This window comes from Topomyia yanbarensis, chromosome 2 (assembly GCF_030247195.1).
Source record: "Topomyia yanbarensis strain Yona2022 chromosome 2, ASM3024719v1, whole genome shotgun sequence".
Classification (NCBI taxonomy): Eukaryota; Metazoa; Arthropoda; class Insecta; order Diptera; family Culicidae; genus Topomyia; species Topomyia yanbarensis.
The window spans coordinates 459,582,012-459,600,254 of NC_080671.1; the positions used below are offsets into that span (position 1 = coordinate 459,582,012).

Here is an 18,243-nt window from a genome sequence, read left to right on the forward strand (position 1 = left end):
TCGGTAACACGGATCAGATCACGTCGTGTACTTTCTCCGATTGTGACGTCACACTCGAATTCCCCATCGAGTGGCAAAATGTTACCAGATGCTGTCTTCGCTTTGACTGTTGCTGGCAAAGCGCAGGGCTACCGAGTTTCTGCCAACTCTCCCTGCTGATGACAGTGATGTCAGATGCAGTGTCAAGTTGCAGTCGAATATCCGTTCCAGATAGGCCAACAGATACAAATCTGCGTCGCTGCTCCACGCTGCATACGTCGACCACCACCACTTTGGCTGAGACGTCTCTCTTCTTACGTCTGCTTCCAGATTTCCGAGACTTTGCACTGTCGCAGTATCCTTCACGATGTCCGACTTGACCGCAATCGGAGCACTTATGGTTGTCGTAACTACAGTCTCGGACGAAATGTAATGCACCGCAAAGCCAACAAGGATAACTTGGCTTCCTTCCGGTAGCACTCGAAGACAGTTGTGGTGACTCTCGGTCACGCTCGCCTAATCGCTTTCCACCAAACTTCTGTATCGCTTGCACTTGGTTGTATGGTGCTGCAGACTCAATCATCGCACTGTCGTGTTTGAGGTTGTACAGACGCTGACACTCCTCGGAGAGCTGCTCCAATGTAACGTCGTTATTGTCCTCAATTTTTGTAAGGAGACGGGTACGAATCTCGACGTCATTCTCCGATTTCAGACCACACACGTATACTAAGCATTTGAACTGTTCTTCCGTGAGCTTTCCCAGTTCAAATTCTACGCAAGCCTTGTTTACCCTACACGCGAACGCCACATGATCCTCAGTAGGATTCTTCGCGATTTGCAGACATCGGTATCGACGACTGATAACCGACTCTTTCGCTCCAAACAGGCTCTTGAGCTTGTCAACTGTCTGTGCGAAACTAAAATGCTTGGGAAACTTTGGTAAAATGAAGCTTACGTACCTCTCATGCTCTGCTAAACCCAACTTTCGCATTAGGAGACGAACTTTTGCCTCGTCATCCAGCCTAGCAGCATCCTTCTCGAAAAGATCGTCGTATCTAGAGTACCACACTGCGAAAGTGGCATTACTCTCGATCTCGTACCGGAATTCCTTGATATTGCTTGCCAAGGAGTCAAGGATCTGTTCCGGGTTCGGTGGTACTTGCACGTTTATTGACGATGCAATAGTACGAAAAAACTGTTGTTGCTGCTCGTCGGACTGTTGCTGCCGCTGTACCAGCTGAGCCATAAGCTGTTGGTGTTGGAGCTGGCTTTGAGCAAACTGCTGTTGGCTTTGAGCAATCGTCTGTTGCATCATCTGCATTATTTGCATGAGCATATCATTACTGACCTGGGGTTGCGATTGGTGGGGCGGAATGTTTGTAAACAGCTGCTGCTGAGCTGCAGAAACGGGAATGAACGGCTGCTGTTGCTGGTGTGTAGTCACGACGGGAGCGAAAAATTGCTGCTGCTGGTGGGCCGCTGGTGCGGGATTAATCTGCTGATTCAACTGCTGCCGTTGATTTAACAGTCCTGGGGGGTCAACACCATTTTGTCCGTTCAACTCACTACCGTCATCAGCCATCGCACTCCACTTTCTTTTCTTCCGCGCGGGTGACGAAATGTTGGGTTAGTTTTGTTTATCGGCGAATAAAAACTACCCACACTCGCGAATTCTCGTCGCCACTTTTGTACCGTGTAAGTCCCCGACACTTTCTTACGGATCGTCTCTATATCAGGGGAATAAAACGCGAACGATAACAATTAAAACAAACTATATTTTATCGAACACATTAAAAGCACGGTACAACTTTATACAGGACGTAAACAAACTGAAACTGACAACCACAAAAACATTTCATTGATGCGCTTATCAGGCATCACACATTGACAGCTATGCTGCCGAGTTAGAGCCTAGCGCTGAACGGGGTACTAATTAATACACCGCGATAGGGTTGTCCTCAACACGCTCTTTTAAGCATTTCTGTGTAAGAGCGTTTGGAGCGATCTTTGGCGGATCGCTTCAGTTTATCCGCGCGAAGTTTGTACGTTGGGCATGTCAAAAGTTCAAAGATAGTAATTCCCATCTTCGATGGACTTTGAGTGCAATTGCTTGCACTCCAAAAACCCTAACTGATTGAAGGTTAGGGTCCTTAAAGCGGCCAACCTCATCATTCATCAGATCATTGACAGTTAGACCCGCATCACTTACCACACCGTCGATCTCCACATCACGAGAAGGGATGTAGATGCGATACTCCATCGTAAAGAGGCTATTGCTAACGATATAATTGGCCTGTTTCAAGTCAGTAATGACTACGCGCAGTTTATCTGACTGTACCTTTTTAATCTCGGTTACGGCCGAGTAACGTTTTGTGAGCTCCCACGCAGCAGTTATGCTGTTTAACGGTTTATCTTTGGGCCGAAAGTATACCACCCAAGGACCAGCGCATCCATCCTGGTAAACCTTGACTCGGGGGGGGGGGGGGGGGTTAAGTGGGGAGGGTGGGTCGGAAGTAACAACTTCTGTCTCCGAATCAAACAAGTGTTCCTCTTCTCCAAAAGATTCTTCTTAGGAGGGAGATCCTTCTCCTTGATCCATTCTGTTGTGGGAGCAACACTCTCGACCGCACTATTTAACTTAAATCAAAATAAACACTTTACCAGTTGGTTCCTGACGAGCTGGTAGGTGAATTGATCCTTCGTTTGTTTTATCCGTCACCCACGTGACCTTCTCACAGTAGAGAGCTGGTATAGCTCGTCTAAACAAAGCCCGTCTTTCAGGTAAGCAAACGGTTTAGCACCGCACTACACTGCACTGCCTGACACAATTTAACGTTTATACTCCAGCCCTTGCTGAGATAAACATCTTCACCAATATCGCCTAACTCAAGGTAATATTACAACAAACAACTCGCGTGTGTAACGAACGAGCGCTCGGTTACGAATGTTACTACGGTGTTGAAATCAAGTCCCCATGAAAATGTCTCTCAAGTAATTAGGCCGTTGTTATAAAAAGTGAATTTGATAGCTTCCACTTTATTGCCCTCCATTATTTCTCAATTACATTCTCATTCCCCTAAAAATTAAAACTAAGGTGTAGTTATAATATTATGTTCAGTTAACAATCCCCCCCCCCCCCCCCCCAAACCCCCTTAAATATTAGTGATTAATTCAACCAACTTTATTCCTAGTTAGGATAGCCTAGAAACTGTCCTTACCTTTAAGATAGTCTGAAAATTCCTCCTTGCTTTTAAATGTAGTTTTAAGGAAATCATACTGTAAAAATTGAAATGGTTCAACGGATATGAAACGGGAACATGGTCAATTTGTGATATGTTCGCCAAATTCGCCGTTATTAAGGGCTTTTATATTTTTATATCGTGCATGATTCCAATTCATAGTCTTCCGTTGATCATTGACACCGGCTTATGCATCTTTTTTGCGTTAAGCATTCACTGGTTCACAATCGAATTGAGCCTCGACCAATCTGGCACAACATGCCCATTTCCAAAGGGCTGGGAAAAAATAATTTAAATATTATTCGTACGCTTTTTATTTACAGTTCAGATACAGCGTTTAATAACAAATAACAATTCAAACAGAATACTCGTATGTGTCTGGGATGTATAAAAAATAACCCATGCCAATTAAATAAACAATCGTAACATATTCTCGATGATTTTTCGTTTCGAACACCGTCGCATGCTTTTCAGATCACGACGATAATTAGTATTCACTTATAGCTGTTCATTTTCGTGCTCCAATATATCTTTCTAGTAGGCAAGTTGCTGATGCTATGACAATTTCGATCGTTTTACAATAAAACTAACTTCTTCGTAGCAGAAAGAAAAAAAAGCTGCTTTCAAACGTGCAGCCGATGTTCACTAATTCCGATATTATACTGCATTCTTTGTATGATTCTTCCCAATAAGGAAAACAGAAAATGAGCTCAACTCACTTACAATGAATGGTGTCGATAATGGACACCGAAAAATACTTTAAAAATAACGTCCCCTCTCGGTGTGCTGATTGGATGATGGGTAATGTGCCATCCCAACTATACCGGGAACCATCTCCTGAACGGCATCATCTGCAAATAAAAAATCTTACCATCGTACACACTTTGCCGAATGTGAGCATACTTACTTGGAAGCTGCACGTACAGTATTTCGGCCGTGATTCGATAGTAACTATCACGATATGGATCACCCATGTATCCCGTATACGAATCCAGCCGCTTTTGCAGCTGAATCTGATGGAACTGACCCTCCATGTGATAGTTTAAATAAGCAACGTTCAGCCCCTGGTAGCTACAAATTTTGCAATTGACCCGTGCCGGTACACGGTTACCATCCAACCGGATGGCGTAGATAGCTGTTCCGTTGTACAGGTGCCTGTCGGCAAATAGTGACACGGCTTCTCTGGTGCGAATTTTCATCAATGCATAGTACTCGGTAGCATTTTGCCGATTTGGCATGGTGTATAGCTGCAGGTTCAACACCTCACCGAATTCGGCGAAATACGACCGAGTTTCGCCAATGATGGGAGGATTCGTTCTAAATCCAACCAACAGAATGTTCAGCGTTTCCGTTTGGCGACGATAATGTTCAAAAATTGCCGGTTGATGATATAACTGCTGTGACTGTGCCTCATACTTACGTCGTTTATCGTATCGTTCGGCATTAAGGCCATCATCTGTTTCAAACCTGCGTTTGTGAGTCTCAGTGGCTGCAGCTGTCCCAGCCCATTTACGCTTCGTAAGTAACGCAGTCGTGCGTCCTTTTTCATCCTCGATTTTCAAAATCTTTGCGTCGCGTTGTATATGACGACCCCGCCTTTTCAGTGTTATTTTCAAAGGCGTCTTTTCGTTAACGTCTTGAGGCTGTTCGCGTGTTCTTTGGTACCGATTTAACATGTTCCTATTTACGGGAGTAGCATCCACCCTGACCATAACCGATCTGTTCTCCCGTCGGAACCCACTTGAATCATCTATGGTTATACGTGCGTGTTTTATTCCTGGGTCACGTTTCACTCCTTTAGTGTTTCCCAAATCCGAAGTTGATGAAACGCTTGGTCCCAGTTTAGCTTTTATACCGGATACGCTGGGTTTGGGCTTATCTGCTACATCTACTACCGTTTTTGGAGTAGTAGCATGATTATGCGGTGGTCCTGGGGGAGGTGGTGGTCGTTGTAAAAGCGAATCTGAGTCACGCACCGAAATTACTTCAATTGTTTTTTCATTAAGAATAACGTCCGACGTTGAGGAAACATTTTCCAACAACGTCGCCTTTGCCGGTACCACTTTCGGAGTACTCTGGGCTCCTCGTTGCAACACATTTGCCATGTCGAAATTGTTCACCGTTCGACCTAGGAAAGTCGAATCATTGTTCTCGGGTACTGGTGGGTTCCGGAGTTCTAAAGTTGGTACCATTCCTGCTACGTTGTCGCTTGCCTCTGCCATTTCCATGAATGCGTTTACATCATCTACATCGTTGTAATAGTAAGCCACAAAGCGCGTATTGTTCATATCTAGCCCTGCTGGGAACCGAAAATATCCGTTGTGATACCGGATGTACTTAGTTTCTACTTTATTTTTGGCGTTAACAAACTTGTACTTGATACCGAAGCAAGTCGAGTAGTAGCCACGTAGGTTTTCCAAACTAAGGGTCTTATCCGGTTCCAACGCGATCCAGTATCCCACGTTGAAGTAATCCGATTCGGCCACGTAAACGTAAAAGTATTCCACATCCCGATGCTGTAATAGCAACTGTTGCTGGGCCATCATGTTGCTTGCTTGTTGGGATGGTAACTGCCCGTATATACCGGTCTGAGGCATATTCAACGGACGGGCCATGGCAGTTGTGGCTCTTTCTTCTCAATACTTGCTACAATATTCTTACCTATTTTTTGTAGAAGGGTTACAAAATAACTATTGCACCATCAGGGAAAATGAAATTACATGGAAAGTGCGCCGTACGGTCGATCGAACCAAATGAAAATTTCTGACAGCACACAGCAGCTTCGAAAAAGCAAATTCTAACCCGCGAACAGGGATGCCAATATTTATTTAAAGTGAACTTTTTACATTCACATACACCGAAGGAAAAAGACTTAAGGATTTCATAAGTCAAGACATGAACCTGAGTAATTTTGGTTCCATTTTTTTTCTTCGAAACCAGGTGGAACAGTTATAGTTAAGTCAGTCCTGGTACGAGTCAGGTGGATAGTTTGGGTAATGGCTGAGCTGGTCCATGCGGACGACATGCACTTCATAGTAGAAGATGGGATGATGGACGGGGAAGGGTATGAAATGTTTGTTGAGCGTAATGTTAAGTCATTATGTATGTCCGTCCATAAGTCAGTATTATATCCAACTTTTTCTTGATCTATCTATAGATATAGGGCAATAAAAGCTTTCGAGCATGTTCAGGAGTGTTTCAGTTTTAGATTCATAATTTTGACAGTTCTATTATATAAAACTGAAAATATTAAAACTAAAACTTGCTGTCCCCAGCAGCAGTTTTAGCGGATGTTCTATTCAGTTTAAAATTCATGTCACGCTATGCCGTCATCGTCGCTGCATTCAAATTTATTTTTCCCCAGTCTATCGGGTCTAAGTGTCTGTGCTGAAAACTTTGCATGTATTTAAAACACAGTTCTAAACGTGTTTTAAAATCAGCAACAAATAGAATGGCGTCGTATAACAGTTTTAAATTTTGAAACAAAGCTGTTCGAAATTGTAGAACAAAACGCTCTGCTGGGGATGTGAATGTTTCAGTTCCAGCTCTACTTTGAAACTACTATACAAAATAAAACGCTCCTGAACATGCCCTTAGGATACCATTTTCTTAGCTCGAGATTTGTGCAGGTATTTTAATGTTTACCTGTGCCTCATGTCTGTTTGTGTATTCCTGCTCAGCTTTAAATGAGCTTCATGGTCCTCAGAACGTAACTAATCCACCTACATTAGATGAGAAAAAAAGATTGTTTATATGTTAATATGAGTATTAAATACAAAAATAGTAATATTTTCACTAGACGTTATGTGAGCTCTTTTAAATATTGTTTTGTTATCGTTTTTGAGTGCCCGGGTTTATCTTTGCTTATATTGGGAAATTATCCACATTAATTGTCGATTTGATCCAAGTGAGTGAAGGTTCTTCAAAGCTACTAGGAACGTTAAAATATTATTGACATATTCCTGATCACGCGAAACTCAGTGGATGTATTGAGTGACTTCCAACCAGTCGAATTTTAATGTAAATATCTTCACCCATAGGATACTGCATCATTCTGGCACTGTTTGAATATTCTGATTGCAGTTGAAAAATGAAATAGTGAACTTACGCCTTTTGGCTTTTCTCCTATTTCCAGCGTGCGGAACTAAAGCGCTACTGGTGTAGATTATGCGCAAGTTGATTCTCTAACATGTGCACAAGATGCGCATTAGTTGCCTACTCTGCAAATAGGGAAAAAACGAAAGGCGCAAGTTCAATTTTTCGATTTTCAACTGCAACCAGAATATGTAAATAAGAATTCAGGCCAGACGTCAGGACATCCCTTAGCATCAATCCGCTTCCAGATGCACGCGCCGTTCGGCTATCAGAAAGCGGGGTCTACCGCAAACTAAGATCATCAATCTACCAGTTCCTAAGCATAACAATCTGTAGACAGAGCTCACCGACTAGCCCACGGAATATTACCTCTTCTCATAGTCAAAACTAAAATTAGAAAGTTATGGAGAGTTTATTTTGCTATTGAGCGTTGATTTGATTTTGATTTATGGTAAAGAAGAGTAGTAGACAAGCAAAGATAGTAGGAGCAAATACAAGTAATAATGTTGGTAATGACGGTTGGTTTAGGACAGATTTCTTCACCCTCGCATAGAGCTTAAGCCAGGTTTAAACGTACTGGTGAACCTGGTTCAAAAGTTAAGCGAGGATGAAGAAATCGGCCCTTAGTGGTACTGGGCCTGATCATTATTGATCTGGTGTTTTTTACTTCCCGTAGCATTATTTCAGATTTCCCTTTGAATAAATACCTAGAACTGACTTCCACGTTCTAGAACATATGTATAAAAAACTTGTGTAAACAAAATTGAATAAAATGTTTTTACTAAGAGGGGAACTTTCCTACTTTTACCAATATTTTTTTCTGTGAGTGCTACAATGTAGTTAAATCTCGCGTGTTTTTTTTTGCAGACGGCCAGTTAGCATGCTGTCAAAATTCACTTTGAGAGAAAATTCCGGACAAACCGTAGCTCGCCGAGAATGGATGGTAACATTTTATGAAAGAGAAAAGTTTTCTCTTTCGTCTGCTGTTGTGATTTATAATCGGCGATTAATGGTTTGTCCAGAATCCTCTCTCAAAGTGAATTTCGACAGTATGCTTATTGGTCCTTTTCAAATAACACGCGAGAAATGTTTTTTGCCTTTCTCATATAAAGAAAGGCTATGCAATCACTGTAAAAATCGACTTTTTAACCGAGGCCCGGAGGGCCGAGTGTCATACACCATTCGATTCAGTTCGTCGAGATCGGCAAATGTCTGTGTGTATGTATGTGTGTGTGTATGTATGTGTGTGTGTGTATGTGTGTGTGTCATTTAAACTCACACAATTTTCTCAGAGATGGCTGAACCGATTTTCGCAAACTTAGTTTCATCTGAAAGGTATAACGCTCCCATAAGCTGCTATTGAATTTTTAGTTGATCCGACTTCCGGTTCCGGAGTTACGGGTTGAAGAGTGCGGTCACACAGCAAATTCCCATATAAACTGGTACCACCATGATGTTCAAATGATGTAAAACATATTAAAATTGATGTAACATTACTCTAGATTGCGGGTCTGCATCACTAATGATCAATCAAAGCAGCTATGACCACATTGGCCACCTATGACGGTTTATGACGCCCCCGGGGAACCCGCCAAGTTCCTAAACTAATATCACACCCATTCCACAACGAATTCTCTACCGATTTTTACAAACTTGATTTCAAATGAAAGATACAGTAATGCCATTGACTGCTGCAGAATTTATTTCGGTTCTGACTCTTGCTTCTGGAGTTACAGGGGTGTTAGTAAAGATATACTGGAATTTCCCATATAAATCGGTACAATCGTAACACCTCAGAGGCTAAAAACTATTGAAATGGTCACCAAATTACTTCTAATCGCAGATCTAGATCACTGATTGCCAATCAAACATTCTTTGAATATATTGTCCACTATCGACGATTCCGGAAGTCCGGAATTCCGGGCATATTCCACAAATAAAGTCACATCGGTTCTTCGGTGATGACTGAACCGATTTTCTCAAACCAAGTCTCAAATGGAAGGCAAAATATGCAGTTGAGTATTGCGTCGCCGCCATTCCCCCCCCCCTCCCGCCTTGCCCTTACACCTCCCTCCTTCATCACTCCCCTCCTCTTGGACCACCCTCACGCCCGCATTTCCTTCATCCACCCCGTATACCGAAATAAGATGAAGGATTTCTGACGCATCCTCCACTCCCACTCTACTAACCCCCCATTCCCTACATGTTCAAACCCATTCCACCAACCTTTCCAAATTATAATCACATGAAGATAACATTGAACTCATGCTTATTAAGCCAATTAAATATTATTCTTTTGCCTTTCTTATATAGAAAGGTTATGCAATTGCTCCAAAAACCGACTTTCTAACCGAGGCCGGGAGGGCCGAGTCTCATATAACATTCGACTCAATTCGCCGAGATCGCAAAATATCTGTGTGTATGTATGTGTGTATGTATGTATGTATGTATGTATGTATGTATGTATGTATGTATGTATGTATGTATGTATGTATGTATGTATGTATGTATGTGTGTGTATGTGCGGATTTGTTAACAAAATGTCCACATCGGTTTCTCGGAGATGGCGGAACCTATTTTTACAAACTAAGATTCAAATGAAAGGTATAATATTCCCATAGGTTGCTATTGAATTTAATTTTCAACATCTTGTTCCGGATTACGAGTTGAAGAGTATGGTTAAAAAACAAAATTTGTTGATTTGTCCACATCGGTTTCTCGGAATTTTCTGAACCGATTTTGACAAACTTAATTTTAAATCAAAGGTCCATCAGCTGCTGTTGAATTTTGTGTGGATCCGAGTTCTGGTTCCTGAATTACAGGGTGATACGTACGATCACGCAGCAAATCCCGATTCTAACGAATTCTGCGATGAATGTAAAAAGGTGAAATTTTTTCCAAAATGTACACAACTGTTGAATTTGTAGATCTAGGTCCCCAACAGTCATTCAAAGGCTCTTTGGTCACACTGGCCACCATCGACGGATCCTAAAGTATCCAAATTCAGAATAACGGTTATATTGGTTTCTCGAAAATGGCTAGACCGATTTGATCAACTTAGTCTCAAATGAAAGGTGTTGCGTCCCCGGAAACTGATATTAAATTCCATCTCCATCCGACTTCCGGCTCCGGAGTTACGGGTTGTGGAGTGCGATCACATAAAAAACTCCGATTCAAGCCGATACCGCGATGAATGCGAAAAGGTGCTCTTATATATACTTACCAAGTGTAATAAGAATGAAAGACATTTCCATAATGTTATATTGTACGAACCAGCTATTATATCATAGTTTGGAGAAATGAGAAAGGCACAATTGCACCTCTAGGTGGATTAAAACAGGTTTTTTTTTTCATTCCGTGGGTTTTTTGCGGGTTGCCTCGATCCGTATTTCAGCTTATCTTACTCGTAAAGTAGTGTTTCCGAATGGCTGGTTGGGCCTGCTGAAAGGGCAGTAACATAATTTTTGGTATACGCACAGAAATTTTGCTAGGTTGAATTAACAATTTTTTTTTGTTGAATTCAACTTTTGTAGTTTGTTGAACTAACAATCATATTTGTTTTATTAATAATCATGTTTGATTGAATCGTCCATGATGTAGTTGGATTCAACAAATTATTTTGTTGATGGTGTGTAAATTTTATTAAACGTGAAAAGTAATTTACAGTGTAAAATTGTTTTAATTTTTTTTCATATCCTGAAAATTTAGGGGAGCCAATTTGTGTTTCAAATGAAAAAAGACACCGTGTTATGCCATTTGGTAGCGTTATTTGAATAGATTAGTTTATTTAAATGCATAGGTAATGCTTCAGTATTTTAAGCGAAACGATATTAATTTTACAAGCAATAATTGGGTCATTAAATGAGAAAATAAAACTTTTTTTTATTACATACATCGATAAAGCTGATTTTTAGTGATTGCAACAATGTTTTTTTCCAACTCAGGAAACGTGAAAATAATATTAAAATTTAAAATAAAGAAATATGTTGACAGTCTGGATTTGACAGTAACAGAAGCATTTGACATATCGAATTTCAAAACAAATGATGCCCTGTCAGAAAAAAATAATACATGTTTTCCCGGTTTTCCCGCAGGGTTATTTTTATTTGACATAAACACCATCCAATGCATATAGGTTTTTTTCGTTTCGAATGTTGTCTTGATAGGTCATATGTAAACAATCGCAGTTTTTCTATGTACACGCAGAAGAATCACGCTTTTTTGAATCAACAAAATGTTTAGTTGAATCTAAAACGTGGCGAATGACTGTTTCAAACTGAAATGGGCCTTTTTCGAAAGCATGTATTTGGTTTAGTTCAACAAATACTTCTGTTTACATTTTAAAAAGAAACATTGTTGAATCAAAATAAAATTTGTTAGATCTTACTGATCCCTTTGTTAAAAACCAACAGAATCTTTATTTAATTTCAACTAAATTTGAGTTGTTCTCTTCTTTGGTTGATACAAAAGATTTGTTTTTGTTTCTTCAAACTTGTTTGTTCGATTAAACTTATCATGATTTTGTTGTTTCAAACGAAATATTTGTTGAAACTACTGAAAAGCCAACAAATGAATTCTCGACAAACATATGATTACGGCCTAAAAACCAACTGTCAAAATCCACTTTGAATGAAAATTCCGGACAAACCGTTACTAGCCGAACACAATTCACAACAGTTTATGAAAGAGAAAACTTTTCTCTTTCGGTTACTATAAACATCTGTGATTAGCGCGTAACGGTTTTTCCGGAATTTCAATTCAAAGTGGATTTTGACAGTTGGTTTTTAGGCCGTAATCATATGTTTGTCGAGAATTTGTTCGTAATTTCAAGCAACAACATTGATTGAATCAAACTTGAATCTTGTTTGTCACTATATCAAACGGGAAAATTGTTATTTAAAGTGGATTTTGACCGTTGGTTTTTAGGCCGTAATCATATGTTTGTCGAGAATTTGTTCGTAATTTCAAGCAACAACATTGATTGAATCAAACTTGAATCTTGTTTGTCACTATATCAAACGGGAAAATTGTTATTTAAAACCAAAATTTGTTTATTTTTCTAATTTTTTTCTGCGTGTATGGTTGCCAAGTTTACATGAGATTTATTTAAAAAAACGAAAAAATCGTTTTTACGTATTACAACGAAATTTTTTTTGAAATAATGTTATATTATGTATATTGGACCTAACATTTATCGAATGGAACGGAAAACTATATATATAGCTTAATGACCCAATTCAACATGATCAATAATCAAAAATGTTTGCACCTTTGTTTTATATCGTGGTTTTGATGGACATCATTCTGTATTTTTCTAACCAAGCCAACCCTTTCGATCAAACAACACCATGATTGAAACCATCATCGACAAAGCTGTCAAACATTACGCTTAATCGTCCACCATTGCGATTTTCGTTCACCAAAACTTTTAGTGAGTTTAGTTCGATTTCGATGTGAAGCTGTACAAAGCAGAAGCAGCGTTTCTAGCGAATTTTGTTCTCACCCAGCTCGCAATCATCTCACATCAGTTGCAAGAGAGTGGACAATAGTCGATGTGCTGAAAAAGTATGGCCACCAATAACTATTTCGGATTTCCGCATGGTGCAACGCAGTACGGGTAAGTAAAATTAGTGTCAATGTGTCACCGAAGTGTCCGAATACCCGGAAACGATGAAGGTCAGTCGTGGTAGATGTTGGCAGTCGAGAAAATTGCATTCAAAATTTGGCCAGTGGAAAATTTTTCAGCCAGAAAGCGGCAGCAGACAGCCGCGATGACATTGGGCCAGAAAAGAGTGCGGTGTGTTTGTGAGAGAGAGAGAGAGAGAAAATGAGGATTTTAATGGAGAGTGCTTGTGATGAGAACGTTGCTTGCATTTGGAGGTGTTTTAATAAGAACTCATTTTAACACGAAAGGGCGAGTTGTAATATTATTGTAAGTTTCTTCTAGGCTAAGAAAAAACCGTTTGCATTGCAGAGGAAAGTTCAAGCCAAGTTGCAAAATGTAAACTATTCGAATTTTCATGTTTTTTACGCAAAATTATCTAACCAAGCGCGTACATAATACAAAAAATGTTTATTTGTCATTTATTTAATGTTTACGATACCCCGGTGGTTTGGCAATTGGTCACGTCAAGGAAATGACGCTAAGATTTCTGATACCATAAAAAAATTAAAACTTAATGATCTAATTTATTGTTTTATTGGTTAATGAAATCTATCAGTACAGGACTGTATATTAGGTGAAGGATATAAATTTAGGAAATCACATTAAGCTATAATTTTAAATTGACCAAAACGATTTAAATGGGTCCAACTGATAAAAGGGCCTAACTAGTTTTAAACTTATTTTGAAATGATTATTATATTATAACCACTTCTAACTGATTATAAATGTAGCGCAGCACTGGTGAATGGATCAGGACCATAACCAACCGCTCCTAGTTTAAATGCAAAAAGTTTCTTGACCACTTTCACGAACTTTTTTTTCTTCCTTTTTTACATTCGTATAATGGAATACCTCGCCATCGAATATTTACTTGGCAGGAAATTATGGAGTCGAACCAATTGTTCCATTGTGGTGGATTGCTTAGGTTTCAAAAAATCGATTTTATCTTTTTGCATATTCGGAATGTAAATGTAAATGGAATGTAGTAAATGTGCCGTGTGAAGGATTTGATTATAACCTGTTGGTTTTCGAAATAAGAGGCACCATTAATGGCCTTTTTCGGCGCGCGTCGTGTTTTTCGTTAGCGTTGGCAAGTTCCTGTTTTATATCGCATGCTTAAGAGTTTTCATTTATATAGTAAATCTTTTAAAAAATGCTCAATACACATTTTGTTGTAGTAATTGATATCACTTTTGACTGTATTTCCAAATATTTTTTAAATTTTTATGGGGCGGACATAGCGAATAAAATTGAAATTGCTATTTTTCTATCATTTCAGTCCATTACACATTCGTATATAATTAATGTACTTGTAACATTTATGATGTCACTAATTAAAAATAAAAGCTTCTAAAGTAAGGTTCCATTTTTGGAACGGTTTTGGCAACTGAAAAAAAATATTGTTGCCAAAATCGGAATCCTACTGTAGAAGGAATTTCTTAAAATTGAGCAAGGTTTTGCGTGGTGTAGTGGCTGATCACAGCATTGGGGGGTCGGAATCTGCCCTGGGTGCGTAATCAATGTTTTCTACCTACAGTGGAGACCCGATTTTATCAGCCCCCGATTTTATAAGCTTTTTGACCCGATTTTATCAGTTTCATATGAAAATTGACAGTTGGTAGTGGTGAAAACTCTTTTTTATCGGCCCCAAATTTTGTCAGTTTTTCGACCCGATTTCGTCAACCAGCCAGTGATGAGGCTATATATACGGACTAATGTTGAATATTTTAACAGCTTGGGTTTACAAAAGAAAATAAAATGTTTTGTCATTGCCCCCATTTTGTCAATCAAAGATACACCAAAGGGGCTGATAAAACGGGTCTTCAATGTATTTCTTATCTTAGAAATCCAAAAAAAATTGCAAAAATTAAAATTATATTTTTTTTGCGCTGTCAGACCTTTAAAGTAAATAATCAGAAAAGGCTTCTCTAATCTTCCGGCCATCGCATTATATGATTTGGTATTCTTAGTATGTATAACAAACATAACAATGTGACACAATGTGCTAAATGGAGATGAGCGAAACAGTTCACTTCGAAGAACCATTCCCGACTGAACAGTTCTGTAAAAAGAACTAGTTCAGATGAACCGTTCTTCCGTTCAGCTGATATTTTATTTGTATCTAGCGAATGTCTCTCAAAATATTCGATTCTTGGAGAGGAACCAAACAGATGCTGCCCAAACTATTATACCTCTGTATGCTTAACAAGTTCATCAAGGGTGGCGATTTCTTCATGATGTATAACTAGAGAAATAGAAAATGAAATGAGTCGTTCGCTTGTGAGTCGTTCTTCACCGGTTCCATTCTGGGAGAGTGCAGATAGCGGTTTGTGGGACGGCAAGTCAGTTCATCTTCATTCGTTCGCCTAAAAATCGGTCCGAGGAATTCGCCAAACAGCTTTGGGTCATACTCAGTTCATTCGCTTTGAAGAGAATTTAGAACTACCGTTCTTTTAAAAAGAACTTCCGGTTGCTCATTCTCTTCAAAGAACCAGTTCACTTGAACCGTTCGCGGACGAATGACCCATCTCTAGTGCTAAAAGCGCAATAAAATCCTGTCAAACCTATTTTGTCTTGGATTGTCTGCTCTAAAGATATCACCAAGGGGCCGTTCATAAACGATATCGAATATTAACAGTTAGGTCACCCTGCAACACGATTTAGCGAAATAATAATACTGACAACAATTTGCAATGCGCTCGAAGGGGAAAGGTATTTTAGATGATTTCCTTTTTTCCTGTTTATAAATGGCCCCCAAACAAACAATATTCCCTAACGAATATCACGTAACGTCGATGTCAGAGCAGTGGGATCAAGGTCAAGTTCCCCCCGGTTTGTTCTAAACTGAGAAGCAACATCTATTTAGGAACCGAGAGCAGACGTCCATCGTAAACGTAAAAGTTAAAAGCAATTGCATCCAAAGAAAATTGTTATGGTTCTACCGTTGTTCCATTTAGTGCGTGAATTTTACTGAATTGACAGCGGACCACAAAATTGATGCCCAAGTGACTTGCAATTGTACTGGATTATAGCAATATGATGACCGTAGTGGTCTAGGGGAGATTAGTTCAAATAGCAAAACAAGTATTTTAAACTTGTTTGTTCAACACCTGGGTGTCTGTTCATAGTGATTTAGCTGTAACGTAATTATCTTCCCAATTGAATCGAATTAGCAGATAGTATAGCCGACGGGAGAGGCGTTTAACAAAGTTAGGAAAACTAGGAGTGAGGACAAGCAGACGTCTGATGAGGACCACACATAACAATATCCACCATATCAAACAAGCATAGTGGTGTTACAACAGAATAATTCAATCTGATGCAACAATCATTTAAGCAATCATTAATACACACTAGAGCAGAAAGAATAACTGGTAGAATAGCTAGAGGGAATTTAGTATTCGTGACGCTTGACAGCGCTCTCTGATTTACTAATAGTCGATTGATCCGCTTCAGACCCAGGGGACCCAAGAGGAGATCAGGAAGAGGACAGAAGCGAAATCAGTGCGAAGCTTTAATTGCATCACTGACGACTAAGCATGCGTTGTAAGGAGCAGGATAACAAAACTCAATTTCAGGAACTGTATGAGATGGCGCTGGGCCTGTGGCCTTCGACTGGCATGGTCCATTCTCATTGGTTCGGAAGTCTTCTTGGCAGGCCGACGAGTTACCATTGAGATGGTGCGAAGTACCCCAGTCTGGTACAATTCTTAGAATGAATTTAACTAACGCGTTGGGATTCTCTAACCAGATTTCACAAGGACGTAGTATGGCCTTGTTGAAATCTTGTTTTTTACGCACTAATAGTGCTGAACAGTCGCAAAGCAAATGTTGAGAGGTCTCTATATCACAGTCACAAAACCGACAGACTTCTGATTAACCTCGATATATCCTTTTCAAATGATATCTGTCCGTGCAGTGCCTGCTCTCAGAAATGATAAGCAGCCCTTTCGGGTCGTTGTGGTCTGATCGAGTCGAACCAGGCGGACAATCGGTTCGAGCAAACTTTGTGGGGGAATAGTGGATAAATAATTCATACGTCCTTTAAGGCCAGAGATTCTTTTCGTGAAACCCTAAAATGCCTTCACTCTTCTAGCTACTCAGGATAAAAATAATACAAAAAATTGAGGGTTTGCCTAGTGCAATTAATAATCGATTTGTCCGCTTCGGACCTAGGTCACTAAAGGAAGAGACAGAAGTGGATTCAATGCGAAATTTGCCAATATCATGTAGACTCCAAGGTGATGCTAAGATGATTTTCCATAGGATTACACATACTAGATGACACCACGTTACACGCTCTAAACTTGTGCCAAATAGTATGTATGTATGTGTGAATGTAAGCCCGTATGTATGCCTGTATGCATAGATGTGTATAGGAGCAATGTATCCCTGAGCAACATGGAAGGACAACCTCTGAGCCGCCAAAACGCTCATGGGAAGCCGGGTGCGCGGTTTTAGGTGTGACCATAAAGCACTGCACACACTGTCAAGTGCAACGGTGAGACGGTAGGTGTACAGTTAATGCGCATAGATTGCAGAAATAGGTTGTTGAGACAGCCCAATTACACACTGATAAATAACAATGACAATAACAAAAATGGCAGTTATTATTTTTTCCAAACTAGAAACTTGCTCGCATGAACTCTTAAGCTATCAGCACCGACAAACCGACATGACAATTGGAAGAATTTCGTTGGAACAGTGGCCCCATCTGTATAATGAATTACACATCATCCAGATTCTATATGCCAAACACTTAATCGTAAAATAAACACTAATGTCGTGTAGTATAAGTTCGGACAAGATCGATTTGACATATCCAATCGAGCAGAAGTTTTTCGTATTCACATGAGCAGAGTATCTTCTTCTAGGATTTCAAGTAGAGGGTATTTTAGTATTGACTGGCTTTGTTCTCTGGTTGACTCTATGAAAAGTGAATCGAAAAAATTGCATCAACTTCGGGGTTTATTATCACTTTGATTGATAAACTATTTCATTTCCGAGAAAGAAACGGACCGTAGATCTTCCGTCGAAAATGCAGAGTATGCCATTTGCCCTGAATAACCTGATGATTTTGCCAAACATCGGTCTATGTTTACAAAATTTAGTCAGCTATTTGCCAAATATTCAACAAAACTAGAACATAGATTTCAAAGGTAGTTCTCTTGAACCATTTCAAGTATAACCCAACTTTTTTGAGCCAAGTGGCTTACAACTATGCTTGTCTATTTTCTCTTGTCCAAACGTCTACTGGAAGAGCTC

At 39.7% G+C, this 18,243-nt stretch overlaps 3 protein-coding genes across 5 annotated transcripts in view; 1 reads left to right on the forward strand and 2 right to left on the reverse strand.

Moving 5' to 3' along the window:
• Positions 1 to 13: 13 nt before the first annotated feature.
• Positions 14 to 1,561, reverse strand: LOC131681168 (uncharacterized protein K02A2.6-like). The gene has a single exon (XM_058961878.1). It carries the CDS (start codon positions 1,559 to 1,561, stop codon positions 14 to 16), a length of 1,548 nt encoding a protein of 515 aa, XP_058817861.1.
• A 1,953-nt stretch (positions 1,562 to 3,514) lies between these two features.
• Positions 3,515 to 6,001, reverse strand: LOC131685956 (uncharacterized). Of its 2 annotated transcripts, XM_058969990.1 has the most exons (3): positions 5,939 to 6,001; positions 4,126 to 5,879; positions 3,515 to 4,069 (listed from the first exon to the last, which is right to left on the reverse strand). In XM_058969990.1, the coding sequence occupies exons 2-3, from the start codon at positions 5,831 to 5,833 to the stop codon at positions 3,978 to 3,980; spliced, it is 1,800 nt and encodes a 599-aa protein (XP_058825973.1). In that variant the 5' UTR covers positions 5,834 to 5,879; positions 5,939 to 6,001; the 3' UTR covers positions 3,515 to 3,977. The 2 variants fall into 2 exon arrangements, with proteins under 2 accessions (XP_058825973.1, XP_058825972.1); XM_058969989.1 differs by having other exon boundaries at positions 4,126 to 5,976.
• A 6,738-nt stretch (positions 6,002 to 12,739) lies between these two features.
• Positions 12,740 to 18,243, forward strand: part of LOC131685957 (zinc finger RNA-binding protein) — a 38,313-nt gene continuing 32,809 nt past the window's right edge. For both annotated transcript variants that reach the window (XM_058969991.1, XM_058969993.1), the window contains exon 1: positions 12,740 to 12,930. In XM_058969991.1, the coding sequence (XP_058825974.1) occupies positions 12,881 to 12,930 (50 nt within the window). In that variant the 5' untranslated portion in view covers positions 12,740 to 12,880. The remainder of the gene's footprint in view (positions 12,931 to 18,243) is intronic.